General features: G+C 35.8%; 1 protein-coding gene across 1 annotated transcript in view; it reads right to left on the bottom strand.

The window, feature by feature from the left end:
* UBAP2 (ubiquitin associated protein 2) overlaps positions 1 to 23,288 on the bottom strand; it is a 145,190-nt gene that overhangs the window by 79,685 nt on the left and 42,217 nt on the right. The window contains 3 exon segments of the mRNA XM_043997667.1: positions 7,581 to 7,658; positions 8,680 to 8,833; positions 13,560 to 13,670. Coding sequence (XP_043853602.1) covers positions 7,581 to 7,658; positions 8,680 to 8,833; positions 13,560 to 13,670 — 343 coding nt within the window.

The raw sequence follows: 23,288 nt of genomic DNA, 5'->3' as shown, positions 1-23,288 counted from the left end.
TTCGATTTTGGAAGCAGAGTTTAGGAAAGAATAAGCTATAAAGCTTCCAGAGAGAAGCAACCCAGGATGGTCAAAGGTCACTATCAAATGAGAAATGATGGAAAATTGGGAGTGTTTTAGCCTCATAGTATTAAGAGATTCTCAAGTACTGAAGGCCTGTCACTTGTGAAAGTGGTTATACCCGTTCTGTTTGGTCCCAAAGTAGAGAACCAGAAACAATGAAAAAATGAAAAGAAACAAATTTAAGCTTGATATGAGGAAATCTTCCTGACAATTAGAGCTGTCCAAAATTAAACTGCCTCAAGAGATAGTGGGTTCCCCATCATATGAAAATTTCAAGGATATTGATGATTGTTGCTTTCATAATTTAGACTGGATGCCCCCCACCAAGGTCTCTTCCAATTCTAAAAGACTCATATTATAATGTAGGATTTAACTTTTTTATTTGAATTTGGAAAGCAAGACCTGTGATCATACATATTATTAACAGTTCCAAAACACCAATAATGTAGTTATGATTGAAGAATACTTTCCCTATAGGAAGAACAGTGCTTCCATATCATTGTTCTAAACCAAATTTATCCCCCTATATCTTTATTATGCCCCTTCCACTAATACTAACACTTCCTTAAATTCTGCAAGGTCAGCCACTTGAGAAACAAGAATGGAAAGCAAGAATCAGATTCCTCCATTTGTTTATTGAGCAAAGAGCTCTTTAAAAGGAATTGATATAAAAAAATATATAGTCAACTAGATGATGACAGTATTAGTAACAACTACCACATCCATTAATTATTCTATTATCTCTGAACTGAATAAAAATCAGATGAATGGTCTGTGGAGTAAAGTGTATTGACAATTCTTTCAAAAGAAAAGTTTTTTTTTAAAAATCCAATAAGCCATACAACCCAACTAAATCAATGACAAGATGAAAGATCACATATACTACAAAATATTTATAGTAGCATTTTTTGGGAGCAAAAAATTGAAAACAATGGAATTACCCATCAACTAGGGAACAGCTAAATAAATTGCAGTACATGAATTTAATGGAATATTACTGTGCTGTAAAAAAAATATGATGAATAGAAAAGCATAAAAGACTTACATGAGCTGATAAAGTAAGCAAAATCAGGAAAACAATATACAAAAATAACTTACAAAACAAATTCAAGTAAGGGCTACATGGAAAGATTTACATGAAATGATACAAATGGATAAGGAGAACCAGGGGAAAATATATATGAGATAACTATGTTAGCTGTGTGAACCTGGGCAAGTCACTTGATCCTCACTGCCCCACAAAAAAAGAGAGATAACAAATGTAAATTAAAAGAACTACCACCAGAAAATAATTCAAGGTGAAGAGTCCTATATTACAAAGAATAAAGAAGAGTTATGAGAAGACATTTCACTCCATTCTTCAGCAGAAAATCCAAAAGTATGTGTTATCATATTTTTAAATGTATCAATTGCTTTGCTCAAATTTTTTCCCCTTCTTTCTTTCTCTTTATCAAAAAAAATTCTTTGTTATTCTCTGGCAGGAAGTAGGAAACAGGGAATCCAGGAGACAGAAAAGCATTCAATAGAAACTATTAAAAACTGAAGGCTGGAGTCTATAAAGACCAAGCTTGGAACCAACAGATTTGAGATCTTCACTAAAGATTTGGTGAAGGGACATGAACAAATTCTCAGTGGCTTTCAGTTAAGAATAGAGAATTTGGATCTGGATGTGGGTTTAAACTGGAGAGGCTACTTACCACAGCTATCTGACCTTGGGCAAATCATTCAACCACACTGGGCTTCAGTCTCTCATCTATAAAATGAAGGGATTGGACTAGTTTTGGGGTGGGTTTTTTTTGGGGGGGGGGCAGGGCAATGATGATTAAGTGACTTGCCCAGGGTCACACAGCTAGTAAGTGTCAAGTGTCTGAGGCCAGACTTGAACTCAGGTCCTCCTGAATCCTGGGCTGGTGCTTTGTGTCAAGTGTCTGAGGCCACACTTGAACTCAGGTCTTCCTTAATCCAGGGCTGGTGCTACCTAGCTGCCCACGGATCGGACTAGTTCTAACACCATTTTCCAGTCCTAAATATATGACCTTACTTTTTAATGCAAAACACACACTAAAAAGGATTTTAAATTAATGATCCATAAATTATGTAATTCTAACATTTCTCCCACTATTTAATTCCTTAGGATCTTTTCATAACTGAGGATGAATGTGCCTCAAATCCAGTAAGAAACAGTGGTAATCTATTGCAAACTGTGGAAATTTATTTTGATTTGGGGACCCTACCTTTAGGCTGAGATTAGAAAGCCTTAGGCCCTCAGGGTCTCTTCTGTGTGGGAGGTGCTGGTGCCCCACGCCCTCTGCTTCAGCTTAGCCAAAAAGCCGCATGGGCTGTACAAGATGCCAGGTCAGACAGCTGGGGGGGGGGGGAGATCCCCCCAGCTCCCTCCACTCTGAGCAGAGCTATCTGAGATCCTGGGCTTGTCCAGGCCGGGCTCTGGTATAGCCTGTGCTGAGGCATGGGATGCTCGAGCATCCCCCCAGCCGCAGCCGCAGCCGCAGCCCTGACTGGCGGATTAGTTTGGTGTGCGGGTGCAAAAAGCCCCAAGAAAGTGGAGAAAAGGAAAATATATATAGACCTGGGAGTTAGACAGGAGGGAGCTGCTGATGAGATTAGAAAGGTTGGAGAACAGACAGAAAAGGGGGCTACAAGGACACAGGAGAAGGCTAAAGGACTAGGACCGACAAGAGGAGGAGGCCAGCAGCCAAGACTCAGAGCGGGGAAGGACAAGATAGAGAGACTGGGCAGACAAAATTAGAAGTTCCAGGTGCAGCAGGTGAGAAAGAGACGCAGTGCAAAGAGGCTCTCTGCAATGCAGTCAGGCTGTACATTTTATTTCCCTGTATTCTTAATTTTAAATAGTATTTCATAAATAAACTCTGCTTGGATTATTTAGTTGAGGCTTCTTAATATTTTGCTTATTAATTTGGGAATGGAGCAGTGTGGTGGAACTTTATAAACGGCCCATATTAAATGAATAGCAGTCAGATAGTCAAATAGTCAAAAGTCCCCAGATTAGTCATCCCCAGATTAGTCCCCCCAAATTAGGCTAGTCATCAAAAACATTTTCACAAAACCTACCAAGATACCTTCCCATATTCTTTTCAAAATGGGTTATTTTCTTTTTGAAATTATGGCATCCAAGAAACTTATTTTCAAGAGTACATGACATGATGAAAAAGACAAAGGGAAATGAAAAATATAGAACGAATTTAAATTCACTGTACTAGTTGCAGTATCACAATAGGAGCCAGTTTTGTAAATTCAGCTATACATACAGCTCTTTTAAAATATGCAGTTATAATATTAGATCAATATATGTTTAAGAACACTTTAATAATGTACACTGCTTGGAAATGCATTTCACAAATTATTTATAAAGGAAAAGAGAAGAGAAAAGGTCAAAGAATTATATCATCTCAGGATTGCAAAGGATCTCAAAAGCAATCAGATGTCACCAAGATAGGTACCAAGAAGTTTTGTTGGTTCCCAGCCCAATATGATCCTTTCTTTGTGAGGACTATTTCTCACTTTTATAACATATAAAAAGACAGACACAAAAATCAGAAGATGATGATCCATTTTACTAAAGAACTCACCACTGAATTCCTTTAAATATCAAGCTACATGAATCAAACAACACATTTAATTTCCCACAGTACCAGTCACTATAAGGTATGGGGAAACAAATACAAGTGTGAAATAGTTCTTAGGCTCAAAGATCTTATACTCTAATGGAGAAAATAGCATATACATACAGAAATACACACACAACAGAAACAAAATGAATACAAGCTAGTTTATGGAGGAAGGGTGTTATCCACTGGTACAATCAGGAAATGTTTCAAGTTTAAATTGGAAGGAAATCAAGGAATTCCAAGAGGCAGATGAGAAGGAAGAACATTATAGACATAAGGGACAATCAATGCAAAGAACAGAAATGGGAAATGGAGGACGTATTGGAGGTGAGATAAGAAACAGCAAAGCAAAACAATTACAACTGTTCAGCTGAGGAGTTGAGGGCCTGAAACATGGTGGAGGTTATGAGAATAAAGAGAAATGTATGAATTCTAGAGATATTTGGAGATATAATTATATTGGGCAAATTCTCAGATGTGAAGTAAGAAGGAATGGAGTGTGAAAATAAGGCTGCAAAACTGGGTGCCTGGAAGGATGTTGGCAACTTGAAAAGAAAAAGTCTGGAAAGGGATTTGGGGGGAGGGTGGGAGTGGAGCTAATGGGCTCAGTTTGGGACATGCTGAGTTTAAAATGCCTATGAGACACGCAGTTCCAGTATGCCCAACAGGTAGTTAGCAAAGCATGAATAAAGTGCTGATGATCCAACAAAGGAGACAGGAGATACACAGAAGATCATGAGATTGGAGTCAAAGGATAATGGGGGATAGAAATATGAAGGGAGTTGTGAAATAAGAAGAGATTCACAGTGAGTGATTTTGATTTTCTCATGATGAAATGATGAGGCTATATACAAATATATGAAGCATATCTTAAATAGTCCACATTTAGGGTTCTATTTTATATTTGTCACATTTTATGGTAGTAAGAATATGGAAACAAAGAAGATACCGTCTGATTGGGGAATTGCTAAATAATTTGTGGTATTCAAACATAACAGAAAGATTCCCCTGGTCAATAATAAAGAACAAACAAAACAAGTACAGAGGAGCACATGCCATGATACACAAACCTATACAAAATCAGGAAAACAATATACATAATGACTAAAATGATAAAGATGAAAAAATCAACAACAAGAAAAATTCAATGCTGATTGTATGGGATGGCTCTCTTATAGGGACGAAAAAACAGGACAATATAAAACCAAAAGATATAAATAATAAATACTTGTTTTGAAAACTTGAATATTGAAAAACTATAATGACTCAGCTAGGGCTCAAAAAGAAAATAAGAAAATATCTGTCTGCTTATGCTTATGCTCCTTTGCAGAAGTCCATAGGTATAGGATGCTTCATCTAATATCAGACTTTTTGATATATTGATTAGCTTTGCTGAACTCCGTCCACCATCCCTTAAATTCTTTATTATAAGGTACTGTTTTCTAGGAGAGGCTTACAGAAGGGATATAAAAACAAGTGATGTACAAAAAAAGTTATAAACAATCTATTTTTAAAAGGTACCTTTTTCTTAGACAAAAAACTCTCCAGGAAAATATGTGCTCTATAAAAGATATGACACATTTTCAATGTTTTCTCATTATGTACATATCATACAAGAGATATTATATTCTAGATACTACTTTGCAAGTTCTCTTTAATAATGAGAAATTCAAATGAAAAGAACTCTGAAGTTGCAACTCACATTCATCAGATGGGCAAAAACTACCTCCAAAAATGACAAAGGTGACAGAAAGCTATGTGAAAACAGTATACTGACCCATTTTTGGAGGCACTATGAATTAGTCTAGCCAATCTTCAATGCAACTTGAACCTATGCCTAAAGTCATTAAACTGCCCATATATACTTTAACCTAGGTTATGTATCACTACTGGACCCAAATCTCAAAGAAGGAAAAGAAGAAAGGGTTTTTAATGTATAAAAGTATTTATAGTAAGTCCTTTTATAATGGGAAAGAATTTGGTTGAAGAGATTATGACATATGAATGTAATAGAATATTATTTTTAAAGAAATGATGAAAATGGGGAAGCTAGGTGGCGCAGTGGAAAAAGCACCGGCCCTGGATTCAGGAGGACTTGAGTTCAAATCTAGCCTCAGACACTTTGCTCATGGGTACTGTCTATCAAGGTTACCAGCCAATCAACTTGAGGAGCCTCCTATTTTCTGGGAGGAGACAGGAAGGAGGAAAGAGGGCCTGCACGGAGAGCTCTGTCTCTTTTGGGTTCTTGACTTGATAGTGGTGGTGGCAGCAGCAGAGGACTTCACAGGAAATTTGAGGAAAGATAGGAATGCCAGGCTGTTGGAATTCTGTTCTCAATCTGTCTCTTTCTATTTTTCAATAAACCCTTAAAAACCTAAACGTGTTTTATCAGTGATTTTAGTCAGTTTCCCCCAGAACTGGGGGAACAGATTAGAATCCACATTTAGAATCTTAAATTACATAGAACTCAGGTCCTCCTGAATCCAGGGCCAGTGTTCTATCCACTACACCACCTAGCTGCCCTCAAGAATGAATTTTTAATTAAAGAGGACTTGCAGGCATTTCTGATGGAAAGATCATAGCTGAATAGAAATTTGAAGCACTGGGGCAGCTAGGTGGCGCAGTGGATAGAGCACGGGCCCTGGATTCAGGAAGACCTGAGTTCTAATCTGGCTTCAGACACTTGACACTCACTAGCTGTGTGACTCTGGGCAAGTCACTTAACCCCAATTGCCTCACTAAAGGAAAAAAAGAAAGAAAGAAATTTGAAACACTAATACAATAGGCATGAGTGGTTCTGTTATGTTTTGATGACCTTAAAAGAAGAATGAAAAGGGAAAGAGAAATATATGAGGGAAAGAAAAGAGAGGAAAAACAGGCAAAATTATTTCAAATAACTAAAGTGAGAAATCTATATAAACAAGGAAGAAGGGGGTGGCAGAACAGCTGACACTTGAACTTCATTATCATCTGAACTGGTGAAAAGAGAAGTATGAATACACACACACACACACACACACACACACACGCAGAGCTGGGAACAGAAATACATTTCATTCAAAAAGGAAACAGGATCTTTTTTGAGATTGCAAAGAACTGGAAATTGAGAGAGTATCCCCCAAATTGTGGAATGGCTTAAAAAGATATAGCATATAAATATGAAATATTATTGTGTTGATAGAAATGTGGGAGATAGTTTCAAAGAAACCTGAGAAGACTTCCCATTCTCTCCCCCAAATTTAGTGTACCATTTCTATATACTATATACTTATAAACGTCTCTCTGAAAGAATGTAAGATGTTTGAGGGAAATGGCCAGTTCATTTTTGTCTTTGTATTCCCAGTAATTAGGCACAGTACTTTGAAAAGTAGGTTCATAAGAAATACTTTTTGGGTAATTTGTCCAGCACTAAACCTGAAAAAAGGCCTCTGTCATTTCTCTTCCTTTACACAATATATTTTTCTCTAATCACCCAAAACCCCCAAGGGAAAAAGAAAAACACCGGCTCCTACATTCATAACATTATCTTTCAAAGAGGGATCAATAACATTTTAGGGAACAAAGAAGTATTCTCTTCTAAAAAAAACTGTTCTAGAGATAACCAGGTGCCTAGTTAATCTTATTTTTAGGAAGAATCCCACAAGTCAACTATATATTAACATAACTCTGCATTCACTTTGTATTGCACTAGCTGAAGCTTAACATTTAAATCTTTAACTCCAAAAGGGAACTAAAGAATTCTTCAAAACAATAAAAAATAGAGAGCCAGAGTGTACAAAAAGCCAAATCCTTTAATGAGTCCCTCACAGAAAATGCAATGAATGCAATTATAACCTCTTTTCAGATTCTCTTCTATTTTTCAAGTCTTACCTCTAATACGGCCACGCTTGCCACGATCTGAAGGCCTGTCCCCTGGATTGCAGTCAACTCCGTTCTCTTCACCTCTAACTAAGGAAGAAAAATAACAAAGAATTCTACATTCTTTGTCATGTTATCTCAAATATGACCTTAATGTAAGGATATTGAAACACTAAAAGAGATGGAGAATCTATAAGTTTCATGTAAACAAAAAATTCTGTTACTGGAAAAAAAATTAAAAACTAAAACCCCAAAGCCAACATTCCTGCTTCCTTACCAAATCAGGTTTCAGGAATGAGAAAAAAAAGTGTCATAAATTAATCATTTTAATCCATTAATTTTTGGCTCTTGTCCAATCCAAAGTCCCTTCCTTTTCCTGTGAAATGAATGTGTTCTTTGGTAACTGTTCAACATAAAAAAAATTAACCAACATAATAACAATATAACAAATCATCACTATGTGTAATTATTTAATATAATGCAGCCAGATGAAGCTCAGGCAGCAGATAAGTTAGAGTATCAAAGTTGTGCCAAATAGTTTTCAGATTCACAGTTCTGGTAGAAATTTCATCCTTGGGGAAAAAAAAATATACATATGATAGATGTAAGCTTTCTGAGAAAACTGATGAATTTTGAGCAAACAAAAAATTATCTCCCAAATACTATTCCTAATTTCATAACACACTACTAGATGAGATAGGCTCTAGTATGACAAACTTGAGTCTTAAAAATTTAATTATGTTTTATGCACACATGCATGCACAGTGACCTATGTAATTGCTATCAAATTTAGGTAATTATTAAAGTGTGAGAAAATATGCTGAGATGTGAAAAAATACAATATAATAATATTCAGTCCAAAAGAAAAAGAGAAAAAAAAAATCTACCTTTATAACAGAAAAATTTATCCCTTAAAATACTTTGGAATAACAGTAAGCACAGTTCTCAGAAACATAACATAAAGGCAAAAAGAACGAGGCTAAGTTGATACTGGCTACAAATTGGTAGATCAGTACTGATCTGTTACATTTTAAAAGACTACCTATTTCAGCTCCAAAAAACTGAGAATGCTATTGGGAGGCAAGGGGGATAAAAGGAAATTTGCACTTACAGTCTCGGCCACGACTGCCACCTCTTCCCCGCCGGCTGTTGCTTCCACGTACACGACTTGTTTCTTTATCATTTCTCCTTTCTCTATTCTCTTTGTTTTCTGAGCTTTCTTTTCCAATACTCTTCTTTTTACCACCTACAGTCTCCCAAGAAGTCTAGTTGCAAGAAAATATTTAAATGTTCAAAACTAAACCAAGAAGCATTCAAAATATCTTCCAAACTTGTTATCTTTTCCCCATAAGGGTAGCAATAATACTAAGCAGCTTAATACCCAACATAATGCATCTATTTAAAAATTTCTCTTATCTTGAATGTTCTTTGTCTAACCAAGAGTTTCTTTTCTATATGTTATCTAAGGCATAAGAGACCATTCACTTTCACCCAGCTAAAAAGTGGGTCACTACCCAGATTTGGATAACTCTCTTAATACCATGAGGCAATATAATATAAAATAAAGGATCAGGAGCCCCAAACACCAAAGTTCAGATCCCACCACTTCTACTGTTTACTGTATAACCTTAGACAAGTCAATGAAGTTAAGCAATATTAGCCTCAAATTAATTACTTGTCTGAAAAATGCAGTTAGTACCTGCCCTCCTTAACATCTAAAATCTAGATGAAATACAGTACATCATATTCATAAATGCAAACTTACCATTATACTACAAGATAACACTGACAAAAAGTAACAGATAAGAGAAGGAAAAGAAATGGAGAAAACAAAATTACTTTTTTTTGTTTTATTTTTGTTTTTTTGGGGGGAGAGGCAATTGGGATTAAGTGACTTGCCCAGGGTCACACAGCTAGTACGTGTCAAGTGTCTGAGGTCGGATTTGAACTCAGGTCTTCCTGATTCCAGGGCCAGTGCTCTATCCACTGTGCCACCTAGCTGCCCCACAAAATTACTTTTTGCAGATAAGATAGTATACTTAGAGAAGCCCACAGAGTCAACGAAAAATAAACTGGAACAATTAATAACTTCATCAAAGTAGAAGGATTAAAAAATAAAACCATATAAAGTAACCAGAATTTCTACACATTACAAACACAACCCAGCAGGAAGAAATAGAAAGAGAAATGTTATTTGGAACAACTACAGAATGTATAAAATACTTGGAAGTTTACACATACAATCTTTATGGTAAGAACAAAATAATTAGAGAAGCATTCATTGTTCATGGCAAGCTGGAGCAATATAATAAGAACTGCAATACTATCTAAATAAATTTACTTATTTAGGGCCAGAGATAATAAATATCAAAGGATTAGTTTTTATGACTAGAAAAAATAGTTAACAAAATTCATCTAGAGGAACAAAAAGTCATAAATCTCAAGGGAAATAATGGAAAAAAAAGAGAATGGAAGGGAAAGTAGCCACACTACATTTCAAACTACACTCAACATCAAAATAATTTGGTACTGGCTAAAAAGCAGAGTAACCAGTGGGAAAAAGTACACAACATATAAAAGTAAATTCAGTAGTCTAATTTTCAATAAATCCATACTCCAGCTATTGGAGTAAGAATTCACTATCTGAAAAAAAGTTGTGAGAAACTGAATAGCAGTCTCTTGAAAAATTTACATCTACATTCCACATTATTTACCAAGACAGGCTCCATATGGATTTGAACAGGCAGCTGTGACGGGAAGAAATCCAAGGAATCTATCTATAGCCATCTGAAAACAATGACCCAAACCACTAATAACCATCAAAATTAAAGTAGCTCTGAGTTTCTACCTTAAATGCATTCATTGGAAAAGCAGGAGGGGCTCCAGGAAAACAGGTACGATAGTGTTCCATTGGTGGATCTGTAAACTGCTCTAGTCATTTTGGAAACCAATTTGGAACAATACTTGCTGCACTAGTGATATCACGAGTGGGCCTATATTCCAAAGAAATCAAAGCAAGAGGAAAAATCCCTCTATGTACAAAAATATTTATATATTTTAATTATAAAATGAAATATGCAAAAACAAAAACAAAAATTTGGGCAGCTAGGTGGTACAGTGGATAGAGCACCGGCCCTGGAGTCAGGAGGACATGAGTTCACATTCGACCTCAGACACTTAACATTTACTAGCTGTGTTACCCTGGGCAAGTCACTTAAACCCCAACTGCCTCACCAAAAACAAAAACAAAATGAAATATGGTAGCAGAGAACTAGAAACTAAAGGGATGGACATCTGGAGAATGGCTGAACAAAGTATGGCATATGAATGCAATGTTACACTATGATTCTATAAGAAATAATGAAAGGGACAATTTCAGAAGGAGCTGGAAGACTTGCATGAACTGATGCAGACTGAAGTAAACAGAACTAGGAGAATAATTTATACTATACAATATAAAAACAAAAAATTTCTAAGAGGCTTATAACACTGATCAATGTAATAATTAACCATGATTCAAGATGATTGATTATTAGGAATATTATCCACCTTTTGACAGAAGTGCAATGAAAAATGTAAAATGAATCCTTATAATTTGTAAAATGCTCTACAAGCACTGGTTTTTGAATAGCTTTTAACCATGAATGTTTTAAAATTCACACAAGTTTTGGAGAGAATTTGGTCCCCCAGTATGTAGTAAACTTATATATGCTTGTATAGCTGTTTCTAAAAGGCACTCTGCCTTAATGTCAAGAAAAAGAATTTAGAGGTGATACAATAGCTATCTTCAAGTATTTAAGGACTGCTATTTAGAAAGCCAATTAGACTTTACTTGTTGGACCCAGAGGGCAGAATTAAGAATAATCAGTAGAATTAAGAAAAAACAAAGGAGCCATATTCAGGTTCTATGTAAAGAAAAGCTTCCTAAGAATTAGAGCTTTTGAACTATGTATTGGGCTTTGAAGTTAGGAGGAAGAAAGGAAACATGAATGTTTTACTGTATTATGCTGCCAGATACTGCTAAGCACTTTACAAATATCTCATTTTATTCTTCCCTTCATTTCTTTTTTTTTTTTTTAAGTGAGGCAATTGGGGCTAAGTGACTTGCCCAGGGTCACACAGCTAGTCAGTGTTAAGTGTCTGAGGCCGGATTTGAACTCAGGTACTCCTGACTCCAGGGGCGTGCTCTATCCACTGCACCACCTAGCTGCCCCTCATTTTATTCTTAATAGCCCTGAAAGGGTAGGATCACTATAATGATCCCCATTTTACACAAGAAGAAATTAAGGCAGAGAGAAGTTTCGTGACTTGTCCAGGATCATGCACCTACCTGTTAGCTACAGGCTGGTCTGAGTCAGTATCAGAAATCATTTTATTTGAAATTAAACAGAGGGGCAGCTAGGTGGAGCAGCGGATAGAGCACTGGCCCTGCATTCAGGAGGACCTGAGTTCAAATACGGCCTCAGACACTTAACGCTTACTAGCTGTGTGACTCTGGGCAAGTCACCTTAACCCCAATTGTCTCACCAAAAAAAAAAAAAAGATTCAAAATTAAACAGATACACTAGGAGAAACTCTCCCACCTAAACCACAACCACCTGCCCATTACTATTAGATCCCTACACTCAACATTGTGTTCACCTACAAACATGTATTCACAATCATATTTCTACTTTTGTCTTTTGAAGATATAATATAAAAGATATAACATTGTATCTCACATAAACCCTATGTATTTTCAACCATCCAAGGGCTGATCACACAGGTGTATTCAATTACACATTACAATCTACTTTCCATATGCATAATTTGCTACTTTTTCTACACCTTTGGTTCTGACCAGAGAAAAGGGAATCAAAATTCAATCATAGGGGCAGCTAGGTGGCACAGTGGATAGAGCACCAGCCCTGGAGTCAGGAGTCAGGAGTACCTGAGTTCAAATCCGGCCTCAGACACTTAGCACTTACTAGTCCCAATTGCCTCATGTAAAAAAAATAAAAAATAAAATAAAATTTAATCATAAGTTCTTTTATAATACATAACCGGATAACTGAGATAACACTGAAATAAATTACTGGTCCCTAAATTTTTCCTATAACTATCAGAAAAAAGGCAACAAAAAACTTAAGGTTAAGGATACAGGGACTCTGGAGAAAAAAAATAAGTTTACAAAATTAGGACTCCTCAATATCACAAAAGATATTACTCTGAAATGTTTCATTTGCTATAGTGGGAAATAGAGAGAAACTTGGGAGAAAAGGTACAAATTCACTTGGGAAAAAAACCTATTGGGAGGTGGGTCTGACAGGACTTGAATTATTTATCTCAACAACTGAGACTTAGATAGCAGCCCCAAAATCATCTTTAAAAAAACAAAAAAAACCCACAGCAACCCAGGAAATGAGTTGAATGAAGCCAATATAGCCTACTTAAATTCTACAGTGCTTGCACTTGTGATGTTTAAAATCTAAATTGTGGTCACCTTAAATTAGAAGCTTTAGCACCAGTCCTTGGGCATTAAACATTTATTAAAGCATACAGATATTCCCATGGAGTTCAGAAAGTTAAGAAAAAAGCCTATTTAGCCTAGAGTTCCAGCCTGGTCTGGTTCTTCCTCAAGTCCTTTGCCACAAGCCTGCTTCAATCAGGAACTCTCTCCAGCAAACTGCCTGTGGAAGCTTTATAAAGGTCTGGAACAGAGGCGGTCCTTACACACTGCTTCAAGCTGATTGGTTGGCATCATCCAAATCCATTGGTTCTGAAGGTGTTCTCAAGGTGTGATTACAATCTAGTTAACTTGAAGTAAGCTAATCAGCAGTTAATCACTCTCACTTGATTCAATCAGTCTAGATTAATCTCCAGGTGGGTGTTTGAGTATCTGCTAAATCTCATTATTTCATCACACACTTAAAATGATAACATTTTACTATCCGCCCCTCCCCCAAAAGCAACTGAAAATACTCTACAAGCATTTTATAAACTAATACCTACCGTGTCTGAATTCCCTTCCAGCAAGATGTTGATCGCCCTGTTCACATCACCATTGCAATCATGCAGGGCCACTATAGACTCATCCTGGTTTTTCCCTGTTACTTCCATAAGCTATGAAAAAAGCACAAATTAGTTAAATTTTAACAAACTATTCTCAAGAGCTCAAATAATTTTTGATTTCTAGATTCATCTGTGTACTTCATGACAAATGATCATACAGTGACACAAAATAGTATTTTCAATTGACCTTTAAGCCTACATGCCCTTTATCCTTGCACAGCCAAACTTCAGTAACCTAGTTGTAGTTCACATAGTAGGCTATGTGAAGATGTAGCCTTCCAAGATTTCAATTAGAACAAGTATAGCTTTTTGTTGCCAACAAACCCCTTTGCTTATAGCTTTAAGTACTCCAAAGACAGACCAGTTCCCCATCCAAATTTGATAATGCCATCTCCCCAACCTGTGACCCCTTCAATGAAAGTCCATTTCTTGGTGCATTCCCTTTTTTCAAAAAATTTCATTAAGCTGCCACTCCAACCTCCCCATTAATAAATTTTAAAAACAAAAATAAAGCCCTTGATTCATAACTTAGTCCAGAATTCGCACATTAGCAAGGTGCATTTCTTTTCAAAGGTTACTAAATACTTGGTTGCATGGAATTCATCAATTAAATACTAAAGGGGGTTTTAAGATTTCATGTTAAGGGGGCAGATAGGTGGCACAGTGGATGGAGCACTGACCCTGGATTCAGGAGGACCTGAATTCAAATCCGGCTTCAGACACTTGACACTTACTACCTGTGTGACCCTGGGCAAGTCACAACCCTGCTTGCCCCACAAAAACCAAAACAAACCAAAACAATAAAAACAAACAAAAAAAAAGCGCGCGCGCGCGCGCACACACACACACACACACACACACACACACACACACACACACACACACACACACACACACCAGGGGAAAAAAAAAAACCCAAACCAAAGAACCAAAAAAAGATTACATGGGGGGGGGGAGCCCCAAGCAATGAGGGTTAAGTGACTTGCCCAGGGTCACACAGCTAGTAAGTGTCAAGTGACTGAGGCTGGATGTGAACTTAGTCATATCCAGGGCCAGTGCTTTATCCACTTCGTCACAAGGCTGCCCCAAAATATTACGTTAACGAATCACTATGTCATGGCTTTCTGAGTCTCATTCCATACCCTAGCACTGCCTCCATAACCTTGACTTTCTAGAACACACTAGCCAAACTGTTGTGTGAACAATCTTTCCAAAAGTTGTAATCTACTTTCATGAGGTTTCACAAAGAGAGTTAAGTGGCAGGGATATCAATGACAAATCCTTGTGATCCCTTCTCAACTCAATTTCATTATCTGATCATGTTCTTCATTACTTTGTGCCTCCAAAATGAACAGCTTGACAAGGTGATTGGGAGGAATGGGGGTGGCAATGAGGGTTAAGTGACCCTGTCAAGTGTCTGAAGCTGGATTTTAATTCAGGTCCTCCTAAATCCAGGGCCGGTGCTCTATCCACTGCGCCATTTTTTTTATAGTTTTGGGTTCCAATTTTTATCTCTCCTTCCTTCCCTCCCCTTCCCTGAGATGGTAAGCAATCAGATATAGGTTATACATGTACACTTATGTGAAACATTACCATATTAGTCATTTTGTATAAGAAAACTTGAATAAAAGAGAAAAAAATGAAAGAAAATTAAAAACAGCATGCTTCAGTCTGTCTTCCATCAATATCAGTTCTCTCTTTGGAACTGAATAGTAAGTTTCATCAATAGTCCTTTGGGATTGTCTTGGATTGTTGTATTGCTGAGAATGGTTAAGTCATTCACAGTTCTTCATCAAACAATATTGCTGTCTCTGAGTACAATGTTGTCTTGGTTTTGCTCACTTCACTCTATCAGTTCATACATGTCTTTCCAGGCCTTTCTGAAATCATCATGCTTGTCATTTCTTATAGCAAAATAACATTCCATCACCATCATATACCACAGCTTGTTTAGCCATCCCCCAATTGATGGGTATTCCTTTAATTTCCAATTCTTAGCCACCACAAAAAGCTGATATAAATGCTTTTGTACAAATAGGTCTTTTTCTCTTTTTGGGGAAGTCTTTGGGATATAAACCTAGCAGTGAAATTGCTGTATCAAAGGGTATGCACAGTTCTATAGCCCTTTGGGCTATATTCTCCAAAACAGTTGGAACTTTTGACAATTACACCAAGAGTAGATTAACATTCCAGCTTTTCCACATCCCCTCCAACACCCAATATTTTCCATTTTTGTTATACTTGCCACACTCTGATAGGTGTGAGGTGATACCTCAGAGTTGTTTTTATTTGCATTTCTCTGATCAATAGTGATCTAGAGCATTTTTTCATATGATTATAGATAGCTTTGATTTCTTTGTCTGAAAACTGTTTGTTCACATTCTTTGACCATTTATCAATTGGGGAACGACTTTCCCTTGTAATCTTGGTTACAGTAGTTTTGTTTGTACAAAAAACTTTTCAATTTTATATAATCAAAATGATCTATTTTACATTTTGTTTTACTCTATCTTCTTTGGTCCTAAATTCTTCCTCTGCCGTTAAATCTGACAGATAAATGATTCCATACTCTCTTAATCTGCTTATGGCATCATCCTTTATGTGTAAATTATGTACCCATTATGACCTTATTTTAGTCTATGGTATGAGATGCTGGTCTACACTGCCATACTGTTTTCTAGTTTTCCCAGCAAATAATGAGTTTTTGTTCCAAAAGCTTGGATCTTTGAGTTTATCATGCACTAGATTACTATAGTCATTTACTATAGTATAATTTGTACCTATTCCCTTCCACTGATCCACCTCTCTATTTCCTAGCCAGTACCAGATTGTTTTGATAATTACCACTTTATAGTATAGTTTGAGATCTAGTACCGCTAGACCTTTTTGAATTTTTTTCATTGATTCTCATAATATTTTTGAACTTTTGTTTTTCCAGATGAACTTTGTTATTATTTTTTCTAGATCAATAAAATATTTTTGATAGTTTGATTGGTATAGCACTAAATAAATTAACTTAAATAGGATTGTCATTTTTATTATATTGGCTCAGGCTGCCTATGAATAATTAATATTTTTCCAATTATTTAGATCTATCTTTATTTGTGTTTAAAATGTTTTGAAGTTCTGGTCATATAGTTTCTGTGTTTCTCTTGGCCACAGTTATTTTAAAAGAATTTTTCTTTCTATCTGTTGTTGCTGGACTTTTTGGTAATATATAGAAATGCTGATGATTTATGTGGGTTTATTTTGTATCCTGCAACTTTGCTAAAGTAGTTTATTCTCTAGGATTTTCTAAGAATAATATCATATCAACTGCAAAGAGTGATAGTTTTGTTTCCTTATTACCTATTCTAATTCCTTTAATTTATTTTTCTTCTCTTATTGCTATAGCTAACATTTCTAGTACAGTAAGAGGTAATAATAGGCATCCTTGCTTCACCTCTGTATGGGGAAGGCTTCTACCTTATCTCCATTATAGATAATGCTTGCTGATGGTTTTAGATAAATAACTTATTTTAAGTAAGCTCCTTTTATTCCTATGCTCTTTACTGTTTTTAATAGAAATGGACGCTGTATTTTGTCAAAAATATATACTTTATAAACTTTAAAGCACTAAAGAAATTCCAACTATTATTATTATTAAAATCCAGGTATAGAACACTCTTTAATGTAGCTAACTTCATTTGACAATTTATTACTGCTAACTATAATGACAGACTATTAAAAAAAATTAAAGGAATAAAAGCATTGTTAAGTACTTCACAAATGGCAAGATGATACATTTAGCAAGAAAAATTTAATATTAACAAAAACAGATTATTGAAAGGTTAAAGATAAATCAACGGGGCAGCTAGATGGCGCAGTGAATAGAGCACTGGCCCTGGATTCAGGAGGACCTGAGTTCAAATCGGGCCTCAGACACAACAATTACTAGCTGTGTGACCCTGGGCAAGTCACTTAACCCCAATTGCCTCACCCCCCCCCCAAAAAGATAAATCAACTATTTTTAAAAATAGGGAAAAATTCTAGAAATATTACACATTTGCAATAAATTTATGAAACATCTGAGCACTAAACTCTAAAGGCACACATGAAGACCTTTAAAATAAAATTTAAAGCTTAAAAAAGTAAACATGGAAAAGTAATCATAAGAGTTACAATAAAGTTAAACTGTTTACATTCCTATATGGGAAGATGATTTATGTAATACCAAAAAAATTATCATTATTAGGGCCTTTAGAAGGAGTTTACATGGACAGAAGGCATGGATATGAGTGAATTCTGTTGGAATGATCTCAAAAGAAAGAAACAAAGGGTGAGGAAGAGGGATATAATTTGAGAAAAAGGGAGAGAGAGAATAGAGCAAGCAACTAAAAAACTAGGGGGAAAAAATGTTTTAATCCCCAACTAAACACCAAATGAAAAATCCTGAAAATCAAAGTAGAGATTAATAAAATGTACAGAAAGCCATTAAACTAATAAATAAAACTAGGAGCTCGTTTTGTGAAAAAAGTAATAAACAAATGGTTAATTTGATTTAAAAAAGAGAGGAACTAGAGTTCTTAAATAATACTATCTTATAAAAAGAAATTGAAGGGGGCAGCTAGGTGGCACAGTGGGAAAAGCACCAGCCTTGGATTCAGGAGGACACGAGTTCAAGTCGGGTCTCAGACACTTGATACTCACTAGGTGTGTGACCTTGGCAAGTCACTTAACCCCCATTATTCAATGAAAATTGTTAGGAAAATTAGATGATATTACAAAATACTAAGCTTCAATCCCTACCTCACACCACATATTTACAGTAAATTTCATTTAAGATCAACAAACAGGGGCAGCTAGGTGGTGCAGTGGATAGAGCACTGGCCCTGGATTCAGGAGTACCTGAGTTCAAATCCGACCTCAGATCCTTGACACTTACTAGCTGTGTGACCCTGGGGCAAGTCACTTAACCCCAATTGCCTCACCAAAAAAAAAAAAGAAAAAGAAAAAGAAAAGATCAACAAATAACTGTAAAAATTAGTTGAGGTGGGGCAGCAGATAGAGCACTGGCCCTGGATTCAGGAGGACCTGAGTTCAAATCCAGCCTCAGACCCTTAACACTTACTAGCTGTGCGACCCTGGGCAAGTCACTTAACCCCAACTGCCTCACTAAAATAAAAAAAAAAAAAAAAAAGAGGAAGGGAGAAGGGGGGGGGGAAATTAGTTGAGGTAATTTTTTTTAACCTAACAAATTTGATGTGTGATATCAGAAATTGGGGAGCTTCATCCCATTTGTACTTTCTACCTCAGATACAAATTTTGTTGAACAAGCACTCTAGGTCTAGGGTGTGTCATTCAGATGTATATTGTAATCTGTGCAATAGACAATTCTTCATCCACTGGGTATTTCTTTCTTTCCTTTTTCTTTTCTTTTCTTTTCTTTTTTTTTGGCATGGGGCAATGAGGATTAAGTGACTTGCCCAGGGTCACACAGCTAGTAAGTGTCAAGTGTCTGAGGCTGGATTTGAACTCAGGTGCTCCTGAATCCAGGGCTGGTGCTTTATCCACTGCAGTGCCCCTTAGCTGCCCCCAACTGGGTGTTTCTTGTAAGAATAATCAGGCCAAACCTCTTTGACTTATTATCCCCTTAGAGTATAGATCTTTGAGGAGGCCCTGCAATATTCTGAGCTTGATGCACAGTGACATGAACAAAGAAGGACAATGGGAGAACCTCACCAAACACAGGGAATCTCTTTTCCACCTGGACTCTATGCTGATGTATCCTCTATCACAGCAACAAATAGGTTTGGTGAGCACCGCCCCCCATTTTGTGGCTAAGTTGATGCTTGTTTATAGAAGGTCAATGAACAGCTTATTCTGCTTTTACATCTTCCAATGTACCCTTTAATCTTAATGTATGGGAGGGAAATATATCTAAGAGACTACTGCTACCTTCTTAGCAAATCAGTATTTTGTAACCAATGATCACTCGATCACTAAATCACTTGATGAAGCTCTGTTCCCTACTAAAACTCTTATTAAGATGCTCTGAATTTCTGTACAACTTTAAAGGTTTTCTACAGAGGGAACAGTGAGAACACAGGCTAGTAGTTCTTGATGTTTATAAAATGACAAATTAATAAAATAAATTATTAGAAATGAGGTGCAAATACCTAAAAATAAAAATTTTGCACAAAAAAATTCTCTTCCTCCATTAAGAAGGCAAGAAACACAATAATCATTACATATAGGAAGTCAAGCAAAACATTTTCACATCAGTCATGTTTCCCCCACCCATCCAAAAAGAAAAAGGAAAAGATGCACTCTGAGTACATCAGTTCTCAGTCTGGAGGTGGACAACATTTTTCACCCTGGCTTCTTTGCAACTGTGCTAAATCACTGTATTAATCTGAGTTACTAAGTTTTTTCACAGTTAATTATCTTTACAATATTGCTATTGTATAAATTGTTCTCTCTGGTTCTGCTCACTTCACTTCTTATCAGTTCATACAAGTCTTCCCAGGCTTAGTATTGCTGGGTCAAAGAGTACTCAGTTTTATGGCCATTTTGGGAAATTTTAAATTGCTCTCCAGAATACTTAGACTAGCTCCTAGCTGCACTTAACAATCCAGTATACCTGCTTGCTTTTTCACATCCTCTCCAGTATTTGTCATTTTCCTTTTCTGGCATGTTAGCCACTCTGATGGTTATGAAGAGGTTTTTCAGAGTTTTAATTTGCATTAGTCTATTAATGGTTTAGAGCACTGTTTTCATGTGACTCTTAAGAGCTTTGATTTTGTCCTCTATTCATATGAACTTTTACACATACATATGGCCCAGTTACACTAATTCAGAAATGAGACCTTAATCAGAAAACTTCCTGCAAAGATTTTCCTCTCCCAATTTCCTGCCTTTCTTGTTTTAACCTGCATTGATTTTGTATCAAAAAACTCCATTTTACCTCCCATGAATCTCTCTATCCCTTGTATGGTCATGAACTCTTCCTTATCCATTGATCTGACAGTTAATTTCTTCAACCATCCCACTAATTTGCTTATGTTGAAATCATGCACACATTTTTAGCTTATCTTGGTATACAGTGTGAGATGTTAGTCTCTGCCTGGTTTTTGCCAGACTACTTTCCAGTTTTCCCAGCAGTTTTTGTCAAATAGTGAGTTCTTGCCCTAGTAGCTGGGATATTTGGGTTTATTGGATATAAAATTACTGCACTCATTTTTAAAAAAAATACTGTGTACCTAATCTGTTCCACTTTATTTCTCATTCAATAGCAAATTGTTTGGATGATTATTGTAATATCGTTTGAAATCTGTTATTGGTAGGTCCCCTTCCTTTGCTTTTATCTTTTTTTCATTGATTCCCCTTTATATCCCTGAACTTTTGTTGCTCCAGATGGATTATTTTTTTCCAACTCTATAAAATAATTAATTCTTTGATAGGTTGGTATGGGACTGAATGAGTAATTTAATTTAGGAAGTACCAACAATTTAATAAATTAGCTCAGCTTAACCATGAGTAATTGATATTTATTCAATTATTTATTTGTTTTTATTCATGTGAAGTGTTTTATAATTTGTATTTATATTGTTTCTGTGTGTGTCTTGGCAGGAAAACTCTCACATTTTTAGTCTCTGCAATTATGTTAAAAGGAATTTATCTTCTGACTGGGTTTTGTTGGTAACATACAAAAATGCTGATCATTTGTATGGGTTTATTTTATATCCTACAATTTTGCTCAAGTTCTTCTTTCAACCAGTTTGGCTCTCTAGGATCCTGTAAATAAATCATTATTATATACCTGAAAAGAGTGGTAGTTTTGTTTCCTCATTACCTATTCTTCATCCTTCACTTTCTTTCCCTACCTTTTTACTTTTCTAGCATTTCTAGTAGAATAATGAATAATTGTGGTGATGATGGACAGCCTTGCTTCAACTCTGAGCTTATAGGAAAGTTGATTCCCATTCTGGATGCTTGCACTTCGTTTTAGACAGTTAAAACTTATTTTAAGAAAAGCTCCATTTATTCCTATACTTTCTAGTGTTTTTAATAGGAATGGATGTATTTTGTCAAAAAACTTTTTTCTGCTTCTATTTTAATTTTTGTTTTTAATTACTGATATGGTCAATTATGTTTATAGGTTTGCTCTCTGAATTTCTATCCTGCATGGTTAGAGAATATGATAGCTGTGATATACTGTTGTAATCTCCCTGTTGTTTTATTTTACATTTTTGCATCAATATTCATTTGGAAAATTGGTCAATAGTTTTCCTTCCCTGCTTTACATATCAAAACTAAATTTGAATCATAGAAGGAATTTTGTAGAACCGCTACCTTACCTATTTTTTTCATTTTATATAGTATTAGAATTAATTATTCTTCGGGGGCGGCTAGGTGGCTCAATGCATAGAGCACCGGCCCTGGAGTCAGGAGTACCTGAGTTCAAATCTGGCCTCAGACACTTAACACTTACTAGCTGTGTGACCCTGGGCAAGTCATTTAACCCCAACTGCCTCACTTAAAAAAAAAAAAAGTAGCAAGAATTGATTATTCTTCAATGTTTGGTAGAATTTGCTTGTAAAACCATCTGCTTTTTTTCTTAAGAGAGTTTATGACTTGTTAAATTTCTTTTTCTAAGCCAGGGTCATTTTAATATTCTATTTCTCTTCTGTTAATCTGGACAATTTATGTTTTGTAAATATGCATCCATTTCATTAATATCATCAGTTTTATTGGCATATAGATGGGGAAAATAGATCCTTATAATTGAGTACATCTTCCCTGGTTATGCATTCATCCTTCTCATTTTTTGACACTGGGAATTTCGTTTTGTTCTTTTTATTTTCTTTTTAATTAATTTAGTCAATGGTTTGTCTATTTTATTGGTCTTTCCTTCCCATAAAACCAGATCCTGGTTCTATTTACTAGCTCAGTTTTTAAAAAAACTTCGAATCTTATTAAATCTCTTGATTTTCAGGATTTTAATCTTGGTATTTAATTGGGGGGAGGAGGGATTTGTTGTTTTTCTAAGTCTTTTTTAAGTTGCATGCCTAATGTATTGATCTTTCTTTTAATATATTTAAGTGTTTAGAGATATAAATTTAAGTAATGCTTTGGCTGCATTCAGCAAATCTTGGTATGTTGTCTCATTATCATTGTTATTGTTCAATCATTTCTGACTCTCTGTGACTCCATTTGAAGTTTTCTTGGTAGGGTACTGAAGTTGTTTGCCATTTCCTTCTTCAGTTCATTTTACAAAAGAGGAAACAGGCAAACTGGATTAAGTGATTTGTCCAGGGTCACACAGCTAATAAGTATCTGAGACCGAACTTGACTTCCTGACTACAGGCCCACACTCCATCCACTGTGCCATGTGAAATCATCATTTGTGATTAGTTATCTGGCTCATTTTTATTGCATTATGGCCAGAAAAAGATGCATTTAATAATTCTGCTTTTTTCTGCATCTGTTTGAGAGTTTTTTATGCCCTAACACATTGTCAGTTTTATTGACATATAGCTGGACAAAATAGCTCCTAATAGTTGCTTGATTTGGGGGAAGATGCTACACATAGCTGAAAAACATATGTAAACACCTTTCTATTGCCAGTCAACATTCTCAAATCTATCTTACCTAACTTTTCTAAAATTCTATTCATCTCCTTAACTT

The sequence above is a fragment of the Dromiciops gliroides genome, chromosome 1, assembly GCF_019393635.1.
Source record: "Dromiciops gliroides isolate mDroGli1 chromosome 1, mDroGli1.pri, whole genome shotgun sequence".
In the NCBI taxonomy this organism is placed as follows: Eukaryota; Metazoa; Chordata; class Mammalia; order Microbiotheria; family Microbiotheriidae; genus Dromiciops; species Dromiciops gliroides.
This window is presented reverse-complemented; position numbering and strand designations above follow the sequence as displayed.